This window comes from Morus notabilis, unplaced genomic scaffold, assembly GCF_000414095.1.
Source record: "Morus notabilis unplaced genomic scaffold, ASM41409v2 Scaffold609, whole genome shotgun sequence".
Taxonomy (NCBI): Eukaryota; Viridiplantae; Streptophyta; class Magnoliopsida; order Rosales; family Moraceae; genus Morus; species Morus notabilis.
The window spans coordinates 6,757-27,238 of record NW_010357993.1 but is presented as its reverse complement, the minus strand read 5'-3'; the positions used below and the strand labels follow the sequence as shown (position 1 = coordinate 27,238).

Sequence of the window (20,482 nt, the reverse complement as noted above, 5' to 3'; positions counted from 1 at the left end):
TCATACAGCGTATGTAATTATTTTTCGTAAAATTTTAAATTATTAAGTGATGGACACCTCATAACTTATGTAAATTTTAAAGATCATCGTTAATCTTATTGTCGTTAACCAAAACTCCATATATAAAAGAAGAAGAAAAAACAATTGCTCAAGAAGCAATATCACAACGAAATTAAAAATTAAAGACAAGTGTTGACTACACTCATAATAAAGGGATTTTTGCCGAGATGTAATAATAAAAAATAAGTGGGACCTATGGCTTGGTCCACGCTTTTATAATAAAACCCTCCAAAGTCCAAACCTTCCTTGTTTCGTTAACAGTTATATAGTGCACACACTTGCTATATAGTGCACACACTTGCTCCTCTATAGCCTTATCTCTAATTCTCTGTTCCCAATTCTCTCTCACACAAAGTCACGTGTATATGTAACAAAGTCCACAGAAAGAAAAAGACTAATTGGAAAATTTTACTCACAAACACAAACTGACGGGGCGTTAGACTCACAGATAGACAGACAATTTCGACATTATTCATCTCTCTCTCTCTCTCTCTCTCTCTATCTATCTATCTATCTATCTATCTATAGTTCTTTCTCTCTCTCTCTCTCTCTCTAAAAACCTGAATCGGTTCGACCATGGCTGCAGCGTGCGTCCTTGACACGGCACGAGCCCTGGCGTGCCGAGACGGAGAGGCGGCGTCACGGCTGAAGCTCGTCTCGATCTTCGTGATCTTCTTCACCAGCGTCATCGGGATATCTTCTCCGGTGCTCTTAGCCCGCTACTTCCAGGGAAAACCGGCCTACGACAAGGCGGTGCTCATAATCAAGTGCTTCGCGGCGGGGGTGATCCTCTCCACCTCCCTCGTCCACGTGTTACCGGACGCCTTCGCGGCTCTCTCCGACTGCCACGTGGCGTCGCGCCACCCCTGGAGGGACTTCCCCTTCGCCGGACTTGTGACGCTGATCGGAGCAGTCACGGCTCTCCTCGTCGACGTCACCGCCACCTCACACGTGGAGCTCCACGGCCACGGCAGTGGCGGCGAGGAAGGGAAGTACGAGGTGGTGGGGACGAAGGAGGAGTTGAAGGAGACGAAGAAGTCGGGTGAGTCGAGGTTCGAGTCGGCTGAGTTGGGCGCGAGTCATGGTCATGATCATGATCATCAGGAGAGTGAAGATCAGGAGATTCTGGTGAAGCTGAAGCAGAGGCTGGTGAGTCAGGTTTTGGAAATTGGGATAATATTCCATTCGGTAATTATAGGACTGACGATGGGGATGTCTCAGAATCAGTGCACCATTAGGCCTCTTGTTGCTGCTCTCGCTTTTCACCAGATTTTTGAGGGATTGGGTCTCGGTGGTTGCATTGCTCAGGTACACAATTTTTTTTTTTTTTTTTTTTTTTTGGTGCTATAATGAGTATGGGGATAATTAATTAATAAGATAAGGTTAGGATGGGAAAGGAAGTAGTATTTGGATTTGAGTCGTGTTGATAGGATAGCCACTCCTTTTTAGGGATCAATTTGACTACTCGTTGTTCTTTAACATGCCTCGTTAATTATATCTTCCATAAGATTTGGTATGGTATAGAACTTGATAGTTGTATTAATTAGGTGGGAATTTAAGTTGATCTTTAGAAGGGGCGTTATGAATACTGAATAGCTATATATGCTCTTGAAATTAGATAAATTCCAACTACTATAAAATTGAGGTTTATTTGCAAGTGTGGTGGTGTGTTATTTTTTTTTTTTTTTTTTTTTGGGGTGCCATTAAGGATTGCACTACTCTAATGGAGTTTGAAATAATAAAGAATAAAAAGGCTTTTCTAGGGCCCTTTAAATAGTGTAATCAGCCTTTTGAAGCGCCAACAGTGCTAGCTTGAGAAGACTGGCCTTCTTTTTGTCCCTCGGATTGATGTATTTAGAAGACGTTTGGTTCATGGATTAGAATCATGTGATTAAAATTATTTTTGATTTACGTGTATTTTTATGAGAGAAAATACTATAGCGAACCATGAATCATGATTCAAATTATGGTTTGAATCCTCCAACCAAACCTCCCTCATTATACCACTTTATCCTACATGCTTAGTTTGATTGGTGTAAAGTAATTATATTGATCATCAGTGTTATGATTTGTGCTTGATGATCAATGTTGAACTGTTACTCAATGGATGGGAGCGTACGTATGTAGAGCGTATGTATAGCAACTAAAAATCTTAGAACTGATCTTCTGTGGGTACATACTAGTAAACTACAAAGTATTGAAGGATAAGGAGGTAAATAGCATAATTGATAAAATGATTAGTAAATTATAACATATTTTTTAAAAATAGTAGATTATAGTATAATTTGATATTTTAAGTTTTAAACATTATTAAAAACCCAAAAATACCCATAAATCTCATTTTTCACCTCACTCATCCCCCTAAACATCTATTTTTTTAAAAAATAATAAATTATAGCATATTTTTTAAAATAGGTAAATTATAGTCAAGTCCACCATAGCCGAGACCCGCGGCTAGCTCTAGCGACTGGAGACTATTTTCTGGTAACTTGTGACCATTTTGATACGTTTTCAGGGTATTTTTGTCTTTTGAATTTAAAAAAAGACACATGATGGTCACATGTGAGATTCTGTAATAAATTTAACAAATTTGGACGAAAATGACTTAATTGCACCAATTTAATGACGTTAGGGATCATTTTATCAAAATTAAAAAAATAAGGTCCAAATTATCACCTACTAAAGAGGCTTTGGTTAGGGACTTTCTGTGCCAATTATCTTTTTTTTTTTTTTTAAATCTTATCTTATTGGTTTTTTATTTTATTTTGTTAAAGATAATTGATTACTAAAATACCCTTCTAATTGGTTTTATCAGTTAAATCATCTTCCATTAATTTGTATATTCATCTTTTATGGCCACGTATGCATTTTCCATCCAAGTGATACACGGACGTGGATAGAGGGGATAACTTGATCTGTTTTCTATATATCAAGGAACGTTTTGAAACCCTTTTAAGAAATCAGGGGCCATTTCAAAAGAAGGTAAATACAGCACATGCCATATGAATGCTTTTGAGCGGAAATGCATTAATTTATAAAGAACAATCCAATTGCTCTTGGAATAATGAAAGCTAACTAGAGTAAAGTTTTAGGCAAGATATGGTTAAAAAATGAAGGCAAAACGAATATAAATAACACAAATGAAAATAAAAACTTTTGATTAACAAGCAATTGAAAGAATAATTAGCTATAAACAAGTAGTCATTAACTAGCTGTTTAGATACTTGGCGTGTCAAAATAAAACAAACTAATTAGTTTGAGTACGTACAAATCTAATCTCATCCAATTAATTACTATCATCAACTTCTAATGCAATGAATGAACAGAAATCAATAGTAATCAGTTAACATTAAACTTAATTAGTTGTGCTCTTTCTGTACTTGTATCTTTGGCAAATTGTTAAAAATATTATTGTGCATAACATAATAGTAACTTTTAATCTATGTGTGTGGTGCAGGCTGGATTTAGATTGGGAACGACAGCGTATATGTGTTTCATGTTTGCAGTGACGACACCAATGGGGATAGTACTTGGGATGATCTTGTTCTCAGCCACAGGCTACGACGACAGCAGCCCTAATGCCTTGATTATGGAAGGATTGTTGGGTTCATTCTCGTCGGGAATTCTAATATATATGGCTCTTGTTGATCTTGTAGCTCTTGATTTCTTCCACAACAAATTGATGGGTTCCGCTTCATGGTTGAAAAAGGCTTCCTTTGTTGCTCTTGTTCTTGGCTCTACCTCAATGTCTATTCTAGCTCTTTGGGCTTAAACCAATCCCTTTTTTAATAGACATATAACACCCCAAAAAAAAAATCACATGGCAGTTTTCCTGGGTGTGAATCATAAAATTTTAATAGCAATATGATGATCACAAATCCTTCATATATGTTAGTATTATCTAATGTTAAAAGCGGAGAAACGAAAGGTGCAAAACAGTCAAATTATGCTTTGAAAGAAAAAAATAATAATAATATTTGCGAAGACCATATCCGGATTAGGGGAAGTTAATTTTATAATTTTCCGCCATGACTATTAAGAAGGAAGTCGTGTGTTTTTCTTTTTTCTTTTTTTTTTTCGTCGAGATTATAACAGTTGGATTGACAAAATCAAAACACTTGGGTGACTTATTTAATTTACCTTAAATATGATATTTATTCAATGCATGTCTATATTAATGGTTTGGAATGGTTTACGAGCTAAAAAGTGAATCCCCTCCTGATCTCGAAATGACGTGGTCTCTACACTCTGCTACCCACAATGGATCAAACAGAACGGATTTCCGATATTAGTTAATTTCGTGAAATTAGGATTGGACGTACAACGTTATTCTTATGCAGAGTTACAGACGATAAACAAATTACAAGAACTATATAATTTGTTCCCTTTAACTGTTGTAAATTTTAAACGGAAGTTTTCTAAAATAAATCCTACAAAGTAAAATTAGCAAAATGATGATTGTCATTTTTACACTAAACGACTATTCCTACCGTGTATTATGAGAAAACGATTGCTGTGCAGTCGTTCCAAAGTTATTTTGAAATTAATATTTTTCTAAAGTTATTTTACGATGAAGCATCGAAGTCAATTTTGAAAGAGAAGGTTTATGATATGAAATATGAAAAATTATAAATGGTGAGACAATAATTCAATTAGGAAGGTCCCATTATAGTTTCATTTTTAGCTTTCACATATTAACTGACGTGCACGACTACGTTGATTGGACCCAGCATCCGTGTTTTATTTTGGTTCTTCTTACTTTTCTAAATAAGTGCTCTATTTTGGTGTTTTTTTTTTTAATTATTTTTTTCCGGTAAGCAAGTGCTGGATTTGTTGTTGTACTTGTGATAATGTAGATCAGTGCCCTCAGCAATTTGTTTGTCTTTATTGGTACTTTTTTTTTTTTCCCTCTCAACGTCTAGGTCTAGCCTGCACTGTGTGTATCTTACATTGTACAAGTACTGTTCTAGTTTGTGTGCTCTATGTCATCTCCAATTTCCTACATTAACAAAGGTGAGGAAACTGAAATGCGTATACAATCAGCACAACATAATTAAAAAGTTGAGACTGATGGATTTTCTCAGTGGATCAATCGGCAGAGTCCTTTAGTGCTAATCAGCTTTTAAAATTTCTTCTTTCTATCTTGAGTTCCTTTTTCCTTTTTGCAATGTCTTCGGTTTTCTCTCTCTCTCTCTCTTCCAATTTTTCAAGTTTTGATTTGTCATGATATTATTTAGAATAAATATTTATATGTCGAAATTTAATACATAAGCTGGTCCCGTAGCTCAGTTGGTTAGAGCGTTGGTCTTATGAGCCGAAGGTCGCGGGTTCGAGCCCCGCCGGGACCAATTCGTTTTCCCGTGCCATGACTGCCAGTTCTGGTTTGGATGGTTGTGCCCTGAGAACGCTCTTTCTTGTTTGTTTGGTTTTTTGCTTTTTTTCCTTTTTTTTTACCCCCTACAATGCGAAAACGTACACAGGTGAACTGGGAGTAAGAAGTTACCAAGGGTTTTCTCTTTTCTCTATTTGCTTTTTAACTTGGTCTGAGGCTTGTTGTTACCATCACCTGACTGGATAAATCTCATAAATTTCTCAACCCCTTGCAGGCACAGGAACCTCCACATCCTCTTTAAATAAATAAATAAATAAAACAAACAAACAAATAAACAAACAAACAAAAGAACAAACCATAACTTGGTCATGGCGTCCCAAGAGTCACATGCGCTTTTTAGTTTGACTGGCATTGCTTTGAGTTTAACTAACCACTATGATCATGATCATCCACTCTCCAGTCATCATCATCGCGTCTGTTGCGCTCGGCACATCGACCAGTATTAATACGACAACCGGATCCACAAAAACCGAAACTATATATACTAATACGTGCAACTAGATGTACGTGTGCTAATTCAGAGAAAGATAATTCAGAGAAAGATAACTGTTGTGTAGGAAAATCTAGGTGACATGTGAGATAGCGACAGCGTTACACGTGACCCTGCTTCTCCTCACAAAGCGACAACTCTCGACGCCTGAAGCTCACTTCGATAGCGACAGCGTTACACGTGGCCCTACTTCTCCTCACAAAGCAACAACCCTCGACGCCTGAAGCTCACTTTCCCTTTACGCTGCGAAGAAAGCCCGCCTTAGGGCGTCGACCCATTATGCCGTCGACCCTATGACTTGTGCAAATTCCCTACGCCACAGAAGGATCGGCGGCCAGAAGAGGCCACCGCCCGCTCAGCGTAGACGTTGAGGGAAGAGCATGGGAGGCGACGCCCGTATCTCCAGAAAGGTGTCTAACACAACCAACTTGTGTCTGGCACTGGGAGATGTCTGCAGTGCAGGCATTAATTACAAGCCCATAAACTGTCCAACAATGAACGGTGGAGGGTTACAAGGAGTCTACAGTGCCGTAATGGAAGACTAATTGGATAAGTGTACAGTTTAAAAGGTGATTAGTGGGTTACAGTCAGCCTATGAAGGGAGGCCACTCGAGTGCTTCTGCCTACGAGAGGAACCGCCCACGAAGGAACCCTTGGCTATAAAGGGGGCAAAGCCCCAAACGAGAAGAGGGGGGATTTTTCCTTTGAGTTTGGCTCATTTCATATTCAACCCGAGAGTAGAAAGGGAGAGTTATTGTAAAGAATCCAAAAGAAATACAAAAAAAAAGTTGATGTAGTTCTTCATTAATAGAGTGAACCACTATAAATCTTGTGCCTTTATTTCCATACAAGCACAGTCCTCCCATTATATTTATCATGAACTTCATACGCGCTTTACTACATCATTTTCAATATTAAATAAACGCTTTTTAGCCGGTAACCTGACATGATACCTAAAGGTGACCCAGCGTAATCCTGTTAACAAAATTTCACCGTCAACAATATCTATCATACATATGTATGTTGCAACCTCATGATCATCCAATAATTAGGGGGAAAATCAAATGCTAATAATTAGACAACAACTTTTGTGTTTGATTTCAAATATTGTAGTCCTTTTGCGTATTCATGTCTTTGTATTATTAAGCATAACTAATCAATTACTCATGTCTTAATCTTATTGTTAATTAAGTATAACTAATCACTTGTGTACAAAGAACAGTGTCCACATTCGCACTGTCATTCTAATTGCCATAGCTCTCTCGTTGAAGGCATAGTTCGGACTTCGGCCACACAAAACAAAGGTTTGCTTTTACAATCTAATATGCCTAATAATTGAACGGGAAAATGTATAATAGTAGACATAATGAGATAATGTCAAGATCGGAAGTTTACAATTACTAAGGTGAGAGTAATTCTGTTTTAAACAGTAAGATACGTATTAAATTATGTCAATTTTACATATTTTTTTTATTATAATGAGATTTTATCATATCTAACGCTTAAAAAACATGCATTGCTGATCAATAAGACGTTTATGTAAATTTTGGAAAAGCTAATGACGTACAATTTTTACACGAGTCCAAATTATTTATATGAATTGGATTTGGTGGGAGTTACCGCCACATGACTAGCAGTAAGTGACTACAGGAAGTATTGTTAATACTAGCTAGTCGCCTCTATTCAGACTAAATTTGTATTTTACCGAGTTGAAACTGTAATCATATTTTAGCGTATTAATATTGTAATTAGCATACTTGTCCTATATATTAACATTGTAGTTAGTTGTCATAGTAGATCGACCCCAGAAAAACAACTGTCCAGTCTATTAGTAAAATATTAAAAACATGCTTGAGAGGTTATAATCATGATATGCATTCTTTTCCCTTATCTTGATTTTTTTTTTTTTGGGATAAATTCCCCTTTTTGATTTTTTTTTTTTTTTTGACTTTCTTGATGTTAAATGTACGAATAACACTGCCAAACTGTTCAGAGCTTAACTCATGACAGATCCATGCAAGGCAAATTAAAAAATATATAGGAAACTGTGACTAGGTTTTCCGTTCCTGATTTTATTGCCAAATTTTTGTTGGGTTACTTTTCTGTCTTGGTTAAAAAAAAAAAAGACCCTTAAATCGTGATCAGTCTACAGAGTAAGGACACTTCACAGAATTGAATGCACCACAGCACGGCAGCACCAGATCCGGCCAAGGATCTCTCATTAAATGTAATGTCCACCATTATCAGAAGTGTCTTGACCGTTCTGCCTCACATAAATAACGCAAAAGGCTTCCAAAACATTGACCAGGAAACATGGAATACTGTACATGAGCTTCTGTCCTTGTCACTAGCCTCAATTGGTTTTTAACTCATTTGGTCCGGGAATTACTATGCATGACAATTTTGGTTTCCATTTTATTTTTCTTTTTCTGATAAAGCTCCCCAACTCTTAAACACATAACTTACTATTTAGATGTAGGTATTACTTCCAAATGAAATTAAAAAATATGCAATATGGGTGGGAATTTGTTCCTCTCTTCATTATGAACACATGAAAAAAATCATCTCAGTTAGAATTAAAACGAAGAAATTATGACATTTTTAAGATTGAAATTGAAGAGAGAGAAAAAGTATGATCTGAAACTATTGAACTGTTGACAACAATTCTGATTGTTGGAATTTTAGGGGGGTGAATTCTAAAAATCAAGGGTTTGAACCATTGTTAATGGTTTGAATGTCCTTCAATTTTCCTCCCAAACACCAATTTTAATCCTAAATTTAGATTTGAATCCTAACTAACAGTTTGAGTTGTTGAAACAAACAGAGTATAAATTTCTTAGCATTATGGTTGCATATTATCATTGTTAGTGTTATGTTGAATAAATGTGACGTCGTATGTTTTTCATTTCTATATGCTCCATGGGAGTTTGAGAGGATTATCGCAAAAGCTTAATATATGTAAAATATAGGGGAAAAAAAAGAGGTAACCTTGAAAAAATAAAAACTATGAAAAAGAACGGAGACCTCTTTAAAGTTGTTGATTTTTGGATGAAAAAAAAGTTGTTGATTAGTTTAAAAAAAAAAAAAGTTTATTTATGTTTTAGTCCTTTTGATGCAAATATCACATAATGGACACGCAACAATATTTTCAACAGTTCGTAGAGCTTTTTCAAAAGACAAAGAAAGGGAATCATCTACATAAGTTCGGGAACCAAATGAGCTAAACCCTGCCTCACCAAATATAGGCAATACAACACAATTGCGTTGAGAGAAATCTAGTAGAAGAGAAGCCTATGTATTACAAAGAAAGAAAGAAAAAAAAGAAACAGTAAGATACGTATTAAATTATGTCAATTTTACATATTTTTTTTATTATAATGAGATTTTATCATATCTAACGCTTAAAAAACATGCATTGCTGATCAATAAGACGTTTATGTAAATTTTAGAAAAGCTAATGACGTACAATTTTTACACGAGTCCAAATTATTTATATGAATTGGATTTGGTGGGAGTTACCGCCACATGACTAGTTTAGGTAAACAGTTAAGTTTGTTGTCATATTAATATTGTCATTTGTACTTGCCCCATTTATCATGCTACTAATGAATGGTAGCTTAGCAGTAAGTGACTACAGGAAGTATTGTTAATACTAGCTAGTCGCCTCTATTCAGACTAAATTTGTATTTTACCGAGTTGAAACTGTAATCATATTTTAGCGTATTAATATTGTAATTAGCATACTTGTCCTATATATTAACATTGTAGTTAGTTGTCATAGTAGATCGACCCCAGAAAAACAACTGTCCAGTCTATTAGTAAAATATTAAAAACATGCTTGAGAGGTTATAATCATGATATGCTTTACCCTTATCTTGATTTTTTTTTTTTTGGGATAAATTCCCCTTTTTGATTTTTTTTTTTTTTTTGACTTTCTTGATGTTAAATGTACGAATAACACTGCCAAACTGTTCAGAGCTTAACTCATGACAGATCCATGCAAGGCAAATTAAAAAATATATAGGAAACTGTGACTAGGTTTTCCGTTCCTGATTTTATTGCCAAATTTTTGTTGGGTTACTTTTCTGTCTTGGTTAAAAAAAAAAAAATGACCCTTAAATCGTGATCAGTCTACAGAGTAAGGACACTTCACAGAATTGAATGCACCGCAGCACGGCAGCACCAGATCCGGCCAAGGATCTCTCATTAAATGTGGAGCACGTAAATGTCCACCATTATCAGAAGTGTCTTGACCGTTCTGCCTCACATAAATAACGCAAAAGGCTTCCAAAACATTGACCAGGAAACATGGAATACTGTACATGAGCTTCTGTCCTTGTCACTAGCCTCAATTGGTTTTTAACTCATTTGGTCCGGGAATTACTATGCATGACAATTTTGGTTTCCATTTTATTTTTCTTTTTCTGATAAAGCTCCCCAACCCTTAAACACATAACTTACTATTTAGATGTAGGTATATACCAAAATCATATTACTTCCAAAAGAAATTAAAAATAATGTATGTATATAAAGTTTGTCTACGATACTCCCAAGGACTATATTTTCCACGTAACATATAGAAATAAAAAATATAACATGTCATTTATAAAATTAAACAATGGCATTTGAGGTTTAAGGGCCTATTTAGATTGGCTTAAAAAAGCTGTTTTTAGCTTATTTAGTTTAAAAGTTACTTTTGAACCTATTTAGATGGAAAATCTTAAAATACTTTTGGTTTCTTAAGCACTTTTAGAACAAGCTATCTCCTTAGTGCTTATGAAAAAAGTGCTTATGAAAAGTTTTTTATTTACATTTTTAACTTTTTATTTGTGAACAAATTAAATATTTCATTCATATCCTTATATTACATTACTTTTTATAACAATAAGTGTTTTAAACTTTTTTACCCAAACAGGTTCAAAAGCTCTTCTTAGATATAAAAGCATTTTTTCAAGCATTATCCAAACACTAATAAAAAAACCCCAACTTATGCTTATCTTTTTCTACTACTTAAAAGCGCAAGCACAAGCTATCCCAAAGGGGCCCTAATAGGAGTGTTGGATCACTAAGGGCTTGTTTGGTTCAACAACTCAAACTGTCAAGATTTGAACCTTTTTTTGTTAAAATTGTATAATCTAAACTGTGGTGATTTTAATTGTAATTCGAATCGGTGTTTGGATGTGTAAATAAATTATAATTTAAATTGGGAATAAAATCAAAACTGTGTTTGGATAAAGTGTTAAAAATTGTCATTAGAGTTTTATAATAAATCTTATAAAACCTCATTATAAATGAAATTAAAAAATATGCAATATGGGTGGGAATTTGTTCCTCTCTTCATTATGAACACATGAAAAAAATCATCTCAGTTACAATTAAAACGAAGAAATTATGACATTTTTAAGATTGAAATTGAAGAGAGAGAAAAAGTATGATCTGAAACTATTGAACTGTTGACAACAATTCTGATTGTTGGAATTTTAGGGGGGTGAATTCTAAAAATCAAGGGTTTGAACCATTGTTAATGGTTTGAATGTCCTTCAATTTTCCTCCCAAACACCAATTTTAATCCTAAATTTAGATTTGAATCCTAACTAACAGTTTGAGTTGTTGAAACAAACAGAGCATAAATTTCTTAGCATTCCGGTTGCATATTATCACTGTTAGTGTTATGTTGAATAAATGTGACGTCGAATGTTTTTCATTTCTATATGCTCCATGGGAGTTTGAGAGGATTATCGCAAAAGCTTAATATATGTAAAATATAGGGAAAAAAAAAAGAGGTAACCTTGAAAAAATAAAAACTATGAAAAAGAACGGAGACCTCTTTAAAGTTGTTGATTTTTGGATGAAAAAAAAGTTGTTGATTAGTTTAAAAAAAAAAAAAGTTTATTTATGTTTTAGTCCTTTTGATGCAAATATCACATAATGGACACGCAACAATATTTTCAACAGTTCGTAGAGCTTTTTCAAAAGACAAAGAAAGGGAATCATCTACATAAGTTCGGGAACCAAATGAGCTAAAACCTGCCTCACCAAATATAGGCAATACAACACAATTGCGTTGAGAGAAATCTAGTAGAAGAGACTACAAGCGGAGCCTATGTATTACAAAGAAAGAAAGAAAAAAAAAGATAAAACTCATTATTCGATCATCACTATTTTTAAATTGATATCGAATTATATTGTTTTACTACAAAAACTTAGCAATTAATTACCACGATGTATTTGATCCAAAAAAAAAAAAAAAAAACGCGATATAACTAAAGTTACGAATAATGTTACTCGACTGTCATACACTGTTTCTCTATTCAACAATTGCTAATTTATGTTTGTATGTACAGTTCATTTATAGTTCTTGCATAATTGGTCACCCCAGTGCAATTGGGACCAATACCCCCACAAAAGGGTCCCTTACCCTTTATTCAATGCTGAATTGCTGACGGCTCCATATGCAATATGCATGGTTTTGGCTGATTGACTGTTGACTCTCAACCAACATAACATAACATTGCCATAGTTTGCTTAGTTTGCCATTTCTTTTGGGGCAGCTCTAGATCACGTATTATCTCATAAACAAATTACAGATTTTGATTTTTACACTTTAAAATCTGAAAGTTGAAATTATCAAACGTATAGATCTAATTAAGGTAATTGCACTTCAAATTAGTTGGCCATGTTTAGTAATATCATCTAAAGCTAAGTTAGATACTGGTCTAATCTTGATACAAGAGTGGAAAAGGAAAAAAAACATTAAAAAAAAAAGCCATTTCCAGAAAGAGGCACTGATCTAGACATTCACATTAACAAAAGTTGTAGCAAACAAATCACTACCTATACAAAAATCATTTTGGTTTACAAAAGCAGGAGGCGTATAAGCAAACTCAGAGACCAACAAATCTCTCCTCTCTGTCTTTCTTTTCTCTCTTTTTTTTTTTTTTTTTTTACTTTTTTAATTTTTTTTTTAACCTCAAGCTGCTAACTCACTCACTCGACGCCGGAAAGACCTTGTTCTCCGACCAGTTTTTGCTCAGCATTCTCTTCAACGAACACCCAAACGACGACGGCGATGAAGACGACGAACATGAATCACTCCCCACAGAACTCTCACCATTATCACCAGAGCTCGAAACATCAAGTACCGTAACCGAATCGCCGTCGCCGGCAACAGCATCGGCCGCCGTCCCATCCCCGGCGAAGGAAATAACCTCGGAAACTACCGGAGCTCTGCAAATCGGGCAATTGGAGTGCGATCCAAGCCACATGTCGACACACTCCCTGTGAAATTCGTGACCGCATTTTGGGAGGCGCCTCCCGACCTCGCCGTCGTCGAATCCGCTGAGACAGATGACGCACTCGAGCCCGGCTTTTTCACCGCCGTAGACGAAGAGCGGGATGGCCGATATGGCGGAAGCGTCCAGGCCTTTGGAATTAGCGGGGGCAGTAGAGAGAGAGGCGAGGTCGATAACGAACGATGAGGGTGGGAGATTGTTGAAGCGGGCCGGGCTGAGGACGCGGGAGACGGCGACGGAGGTGCTGCGGTGGCGACGGTGGGCCTGGGTGTGGGCCTGGGCCAGGAACCACTTGGCGTAGACGTGGAGGAGCAGCACGAAGAGGATGACGAAGAGGAGGGAGATGAGGGCTGCCAACATGACGTTGCTGTCGTAAGCGAAGATGCTCTCCACCAGGTGACTCACCCGGTGGTGCTGAGTCAGCGACTCGTCGGAGCTCGACGACATTGTTTGAAGTCCTTTTTTATTATTATTATTATTTTGGTGTGAGTTGGTAAATGTTTGAGCAGGAGAATGGAGTACTTGAATAAGAAGAAAGTTTACGTGAGATTGAAGTCTTTATTACGGGTCTTCGTGTTCTTCTCCCAGCATTTGCGTGTTTAGGTCAGCTGATCTCTCACTCTATATAATTATTTAATATATATAATAGTATATAGTTTTATGATGGTACTATATATAATGTTATGATAATGGTATGATAAGTCTAGACGCAGAAGTCAAAGGAGGATCCCGTTATCCAAGGAGGGGGTGGAGTGGGTAAAAGAGAAGAGAAATCAGAATAGAAGAGACGGGAGAAGGAAAGAAGGGGCATGCAATTACAATTACAAGGCAGAAATAAAGAGAGAGAGGCAGAGGCTCAAAATGAAGGACTCGTGAAGGCGACGGCAGATGAAGGTGAGGTGGGTTATTGTTGTCATGTGCCATTTGTTTATTGGGTTTGGTAAGTCGCGATCCCAAGAATCTAGAGATCTTTTAGAACCATTCTTTCTTTTGTCTATTCAATATATATATATATATTTAAATTGTCACCACTACTAAATTAAAGTACATTTTTTATTTGTTATATGTATATTTTTTTAAATAGTATAATGAGATAATATATTTATAATTTATCTAAACACTTATATATTTTTTAAAAAAATATATATGTATACCGAAAAAAGAAATATGTATTTAAAATATATATATATATGTACCGTTTAAACTTTACCTATATATGTATATAATTATATAAAAAAAAATTGCGTGTTTATTGCTTTATTTGTTGTTTCTTGTGTCGTGATTTAAATAGGGAGGAAAGGTGAAGGTTCTATAGTTATAGTTCTACTGTTTGTAGCCAGTGACCAACTCTTCAGGGGTCCCACGTGAAATTAATTGGCTGGCTCAGTTTGTTTATGCGAACATTTATCCTGCCCCGGCCGGTAATAGGCTAATAGCTCAACTTTAATAAAGGCTTTTCATTCTTTTTTTTTTAAATTATTTTTTTATTTGTTGTTGTTGGTTACGCAAGAGAAAGGTCCCATAATCTCAACCCAACTCTCGTGAAAGCGATCTCGTGCTCTTATAATCCGCAACTCTTGTGAAGAAAAGCTTCATCTATTTTCTTCTCATATCAAATAAGCTTTCATCTTTTGGATCATTCTTCACGCACCTTGACTTCACTTTTACAATTTCTTTTTGGTTTTTGGCATAATTGGTCCTAAAATGTTTAGTACGTGACAATTTGGTCATCATTCTTTTAATTTAATAAATACACTCGTTAGTTATTAAATAATTTGGAATTGAAGAAAATATCATTTTTTTTAATTTTCATTTTTGCTTATGCTTATTCTTTTTTTTTTTCCTTAAGGGTTTTAGATTTATTTTATGGTCAAAGCTGAACTTTGACCGAGAAAAAGGTATGAATTCGAAATAATTCAAAATAATTCAAAATGTGCAGTTATAATTGTGAAACAAAACAAAATAAAAAGGTACATCTTTTGGTCACCTCAAAATGCTTATAATTTTGAATAAAAAAACCTCTTATTATTATTTTACAGGAATAACCTAAATATCATAATGCACTTAATAAAACGTAACTGTTTAAAACTTAATGAAAATTAAGAGCCCGCTTAGTTCATAAATTAGAACCATGAGATTAAAATCATTTTCGATTTACGTGTATTTTTTATGAGAAAAAATACTATAGCGAACTATGAACCATATTTCAAATCAGAGAACGAATCCTCCAACCAAACAGATTCTAACATTCTTTTTAATGGCAAGCAATTTAACTGTTCTGTGAAGAAATGTTAGTATCACTTTTTTTATTACTCTGCATTCACTGTTTAACATGTGAATCTACTATCTTATTTTTTGTTCTTATTTTTTGTTTACATAATAATATATTAATAATAAAGTGAATCAAATTATCACTTTAATAAAAAAGTTCAAGTTTTAAAGACCGGTTGCATTACCACACTGCCTTTACAACTGTAATTGCAAATTTTATCACCCAGCAAAAGCGGAAAAATTTTCTGTCAAGTTACATTTGGTACGACATTCGCAGACCATACAGATTATATATGCTAGAGATCAAACTGGAATAGTCCCATGTGTAAAAGGATTATTCCTATGTGTAAAATGGGTTTAAATTATAGATTATGATTTTAACATTTAAAATTAAACACTGTAGTAGAATAAAAAACACTCTTGAAATAAAGGCACATGAAAATTCACACATCTAACATATTTACTTTCTTCATTTTGACGTCAGCTCGTGACCTCTGATTCTACTTAACAATGCAACGTCCAATCGTTTGACAGTCTCAGTTTTTTTTGCACAACGGTTCTTTCATATATTTCATGTATATTAGACACCAGAATCACAAAAAACGGTTCTTTCATATATATCATGTATATTAGACATCAGAATCACAAAAAACACAGGAACTTCAGATGCTAGCCATGACCAGACTAAGATAAAAGTTTAAAAGATAACTATTGGAACAAATGACAGGTAATTGGCTCGGGAGAACCTGGGAGTGGGGCACCAAAGTTATAAAAACTAAAGACAATGATGTAACTCAGTACTTGCTATTATATCTTTTTCACTTTTCTTTTGAATGGACAGCTTAAAACTGAGAAAGATTCACACAACAATAGCCACAAGTGGAATGCACAATAGACGTGCATTCCCCTCGGGAAAGTCATTTGTCTCATGAAACGACAGGAAGTGGACACTTTGAAAGAGCAATAAGATAAATAATGCATGAACAATTGGAAAACTTTTTAGATGAATGATTATTGTAGATACAGCTTGACATATTTATGTTGATGTTACATCTTTGTTAATGGAGGAAAGTCAAAAAGAATGGAAGAATTTCCAGCACTTTCAAGACTTGCAAACCAAAAACAAAATCTCGTGCTAGAGCATGTTTAGTCCATGAGTTTGTATCTTTTCTCCTGTACACCTGTAACTCCCATTTGTATCTCTATTATAGTATGAAGCGGTATCTGAAAATTAAAGAGTAGAGATGTAAGAAGCTCTTACTAAGACCGACGCTCTAAAACATGATGAATAAATTACAAGCGCAACTTACCTCAATGTGCGGAATTTCTTTCAGAGGCCTATCCGCAAAATAAGCGTACAATGCCCTCAATACTGCCTGCAAATAACAGATCAATGAGAAAAGCATAGTGCATGTCTTGAGCAAAATGTTAGAAAATTGAATAAACAAGATTGGAAAATGTGGAGACCTGGTGAGCTATCACCACAACAGGTGCTCGTTGTCGTTCGAGTTCTATAATGACGGGCTCTAGCCTGCATTTGGAGGAGGAAATTAATTCCAAATTATAATCTAGATTTTAGACGATGAATCATGACCATCAAAATGATTAGTGATAGTGGCGATATATTCAAGAACCACACAACACCAACCTTTGGATAACATCAAGATAAGATTCCCCACGAGGATACCTATACCTCAGCTTATCTTTCTTGCGTGCCCTGTAAATGATTAAAAAATAATAAAGAAAAAAATGATAAAAGTAAAAAAAAAATCCAAGAATTGACAATGGGCATGTTTACCAATTCGAAATGGATTGTAATGAAAAAGAAAAGGCTTGGAAGGAAAGAAGAGGAATGGGGAAAGGAATCAAACATTTGATGCAAGTATTTGCTTATACATGAGGGATTACAAATGAATTCCTATTTTTCAGTAAGTGGACATAAAAATGGAAAGGCCTAAGACCTCTTGGTCTAGTGGCATTTGGGGGTTTGGGTGAGGGGTTGTGGGTTCAATCCCGTGTTGTATAAAAAAAAAAATACAAATGGAAAGAAAAGAAAATACTCCTTTCATTCTCTTTCCATTCATGTCGTGCAAACATGCCCTAATGTGTTCAACTAAAAGGCTCTTTCATGTAAGAGAGAGAGAGAGAGAAACCAAACATACTCGTACTCGTCTGGCATGTTCTTCTTTATTTCTTCATATGTCATTCCATCACAGACTCCAGCATATATCTCATCCAGGGCACGCCATTGTATCTATAGAAGAAGATCCAAAATATATTTAAAAAAAACAAAAAAAAAAACCAGCTAATGCTCGACTATAATTAGGTTTCTAATCATGGCTAAGTATGTAACTTGAAAGATGGAAAATTCAAATGACACTAACACGGGCAACCACTTACCTTGGGGAATCCAGGTATGTGACTTGCTGTCAGAATTGTTCGCTGCAGTGTGCTAGTCCAAATCTAATCAAAGCAAAATCACAAACAGTTAATAGGATTTTTGAATTAAAAAACATACACAATTTGTTATTGCACTATTCGTTGTTTTAAAAATTCGAGACATTTTCCATCATTGTTTACTAGTTGAAGCCAAAACTTCATCTACTTGAGGCGCTCTCATCCACCAAGTACGTCATATCTCAAGCAAAAATGTTGAAATATTCGGTGATTAAAGGCACCAGCTGTTAGGGATTAAATTAGCATGTGAATATGAAAAGATTAGAATTAGTCAACTACTAGAAATTAGGAAAGAAATCAGTATAGGCTAATTTAGCTAGTTTCCTTTTCTGTTCCTTATTGTAATCCTATTTAAATGTATACTCTGTAAAGGTTGAATAACATATTTTTCAATTCTTCTCATTACCTACGTTTACATGGTATCAGAGCCTCCTTTGATTTCCTGAAAAACCCTAAGCCGTCTACCACCAAAAAACACCATGTCTGGTGCTACTTCTGAAATCACTCCATCATCCGTCTCCCAACCAAAGGTGTCCGAGTCCCTAATCCATCCTAACTCTAATTCAAATTCACATTCTGTCCAAATTACAACCATCCGGTTGAATGGAGATAATTTTCTGCGCTGGTCACAATCTGTACGGATGTATATCCGTGGCAGAGGTAAGATCGGGTATTTAACTAGAGACAAGGAGGAACCTTCAAGTGACGAGCCCACACACTCTGTCCGGGATGCAGAAAATGCGATGGTCATGACATGGCTGGTGAATTCCATGGAGGAGGATATAAGCTCAAACTATATGTGCTATCACACAGCCAACGATCTATAGGATAATGTCAACCAGATGTATTCGGATCTGGGAAATCAATCTCAGGTATATGAGATCACGCTGAAGCTTGGTGAAATTCGCCAAGGAGATGACAGCATTACAAAGTACTTCAATACTCTGAAGCAGCTCTGGCAGGATCTCGATCTGTTTAGTGATTATGAGTGGAAATCCCCTAAAGATGGCAACCATTACAAGAAAACTGTTGAAGATAACAGGATCTTCAAATTCCTCATTGGACTCAATGTTGAGTTCGATGAGGTTAGAGGGAGAATTATCAGTAGGAAGCCACTGCCCTCTATTGGAGAAGTCTTTGCTGAAGTGCGTAGGGAGGAGAGTCGCCGTCTTGTTATGCTTGGAAAAAAGGCGTCAAGCAGTCCCATTGAAAACTCAGCACTGATTGCATCAGAGGCAAACGTGAGCAGGGCTATTCCGAGAAAGAATGAAGAAAAGCCCCGTGTATGGTGTGACTATTGTAACAAGCCTCGTCACACTCGTGAAAATTGCTGGAAGATCCATGGGAAGCCAGTAAATTGGAAGGACAATCGAAAATTCAACTGAATTCCCTCTGCACATGAAGCTGAAGTTGTCCCTTCTATTCCCTTTAGCAAAGAGCAGATGGATCACCTTCTGAAGCTGCTGCAATCCAACTCTGGATCATCTGGTACTCCTAATGCTTCTCTGGCCCACTCAGGTAGTAAACCGAATGCCCTATCCTGTCATTTAAATCTAAGTTCTGCTCCCTGGATCATTGATTTAGGAGCTTCTGATCATATGACCAGTTTTTCACATTTGTTCCATACTTATGTTCCCTGTTCTGGCCTAGAAAAAATCAGGATAGTTGATGGTTCTTTTTCACCCATTGCAGGTAAAGGTTTGATCAATTTAACAAAACATATAGCACTCAAATCTGTACTTCATGTCCCGAAACTTGCTTGCAATCTTCTATCTGTTAGTAAATTGTCTAGAGATTCTAATTGCCGTGTTGTGTTCTTTGAATCTCACTGTGAATTTCAGGAGCAGAACTCGAGGAGGATGATTGGCAATGCTAAGATGATGGATGGTCTTTACTACTTTGAAGATGGACTTTCCAGCAATAAAAAAGCTCAAGGCTTGAGTAGTATTAGTTCTATCCCTATTAGAGATCAAATAATGCTTTGGCACTATAGGCTAGGGCACCCTAGTTTCCCTTATCTAAGAAAAATGTTTCCTGATTTGTTTAAAGGACTGGATTGTTCTTATCTTTATTGTGAAAACTGCATTTTATCAAAGAGTCACCGTTCTAGTTATCCGTTGAAATCTTATCAAGCCTCACGGCCATTTTATTTAATCCATAGTGATGTGTGGGGTCCCTCGAGGATCAAAACAATGTTTGGCAAAAGATGTTTTGTTACTTTCATTGATGATCACACACGTTTATGTTGGGTCTACTTAATGCGTGAAAAATCAGAAGTTGAAAATCTTTTTAAAAATTTTTATGCGATGATTGAAACACAATTTCAAACAAAAATCTGCATACTCCACACAGATAATGGCACTGAATATTTCAATGAAGTGCTAGGAAGTTTTTTAAAAGAAAAAGGGATTCATCATCAATCCACTTATGTTGATACACCTCAGCAAAATGGTATTGCTGAGAGAAAAAATAGACATTTACTTGAGGTTTCACGTGCCCTCATGTTTTCAATGCATACTC

The 20,482-nt window shown here is 35.7% G+C and overlaps 3 protein-coding genes and 1 non-coding gene across 4 annotated transcripts; 2 read left to right on the top strand and 2 right to left on the bottom strand.

Annotated features, from left to right (window-relative positions):
* The first annotated feature begins 426 nt into the window (after nt 1-426).
* On the top strand, nt 427-3,923 carry LOC21394925 (zinc transporter 6, chloroplastic). The gene is made up of 2 exons (XM_024177320.1): nt 427-1,368; nt 3,518-3,923. The coding sequence occupies exons 1-2, from the start codon at nt 637-639 to the stop codon at nt 3,830-3,832; spliced, it is 1,047 nt and encodes a 348-aa protein (XP_024033088.1). The 5' UTR covers nt 427-636; the 3' UTR covers nt 3,833-3,923.
* Nucleotides 3,924-5,334: 1,411 nt separating this feature from the next.
* Nucleotides 5,335-5,408, top strand: TRNAI-UAU. The gene has a single exon. It is a non-coding gene; the product is annotated as a tRNA-Ile (tRNA).
* A 7,452-nt stretch (nt 5,409-12,860) lies between these two features.
* LOC21394924 (RING-H2 finger protein ATL63) lies at nt 12,861-14,242 on the bottom strand. Its single transcript, XM_010091214.2, has one exon. It carries the CDS (start codon nt 13,679-13,681, stop codon nt 12,926-12,928), a length of 756 nt encoding a protein of 251 aa, XP_010089516.1. The 5' UTR covers nt 13,682-14,242; the 3' UTR covers nt 12,861-12,925.
* Nucleotides 14,243-16,271: 2,029 nt separating this feature from the next.
* LOC21394923 (6-phosphofructo-2-kinase/fructose-2,6-bisphosphatase) lies at nt 16,272-18,443 on the bottom strand. The gene is made up of 7 exons (XM_010091213.2): nt 18,414-18,443; nt 17,906-17,968; nt 17,668-17,759; nt 17,154-17,222; nt 16,973-17,036; nt 16,816-16,881; nt 16,272-16,729 (listed from the first exon to the last, which is right to left on the bottom strand). Exons 1-7 carry the CDS (start codon nt 18,441-18,443, stop codon nt 16,652-16,654), a joined length of 462 nt encoding a protein of 153 aa, XP_010089515.2. The 3' UTR covers nt 16,272-16,651.
* Between the last annotated feature and the right edge of the window lie 2,039 nt (nt 18,444-20,482).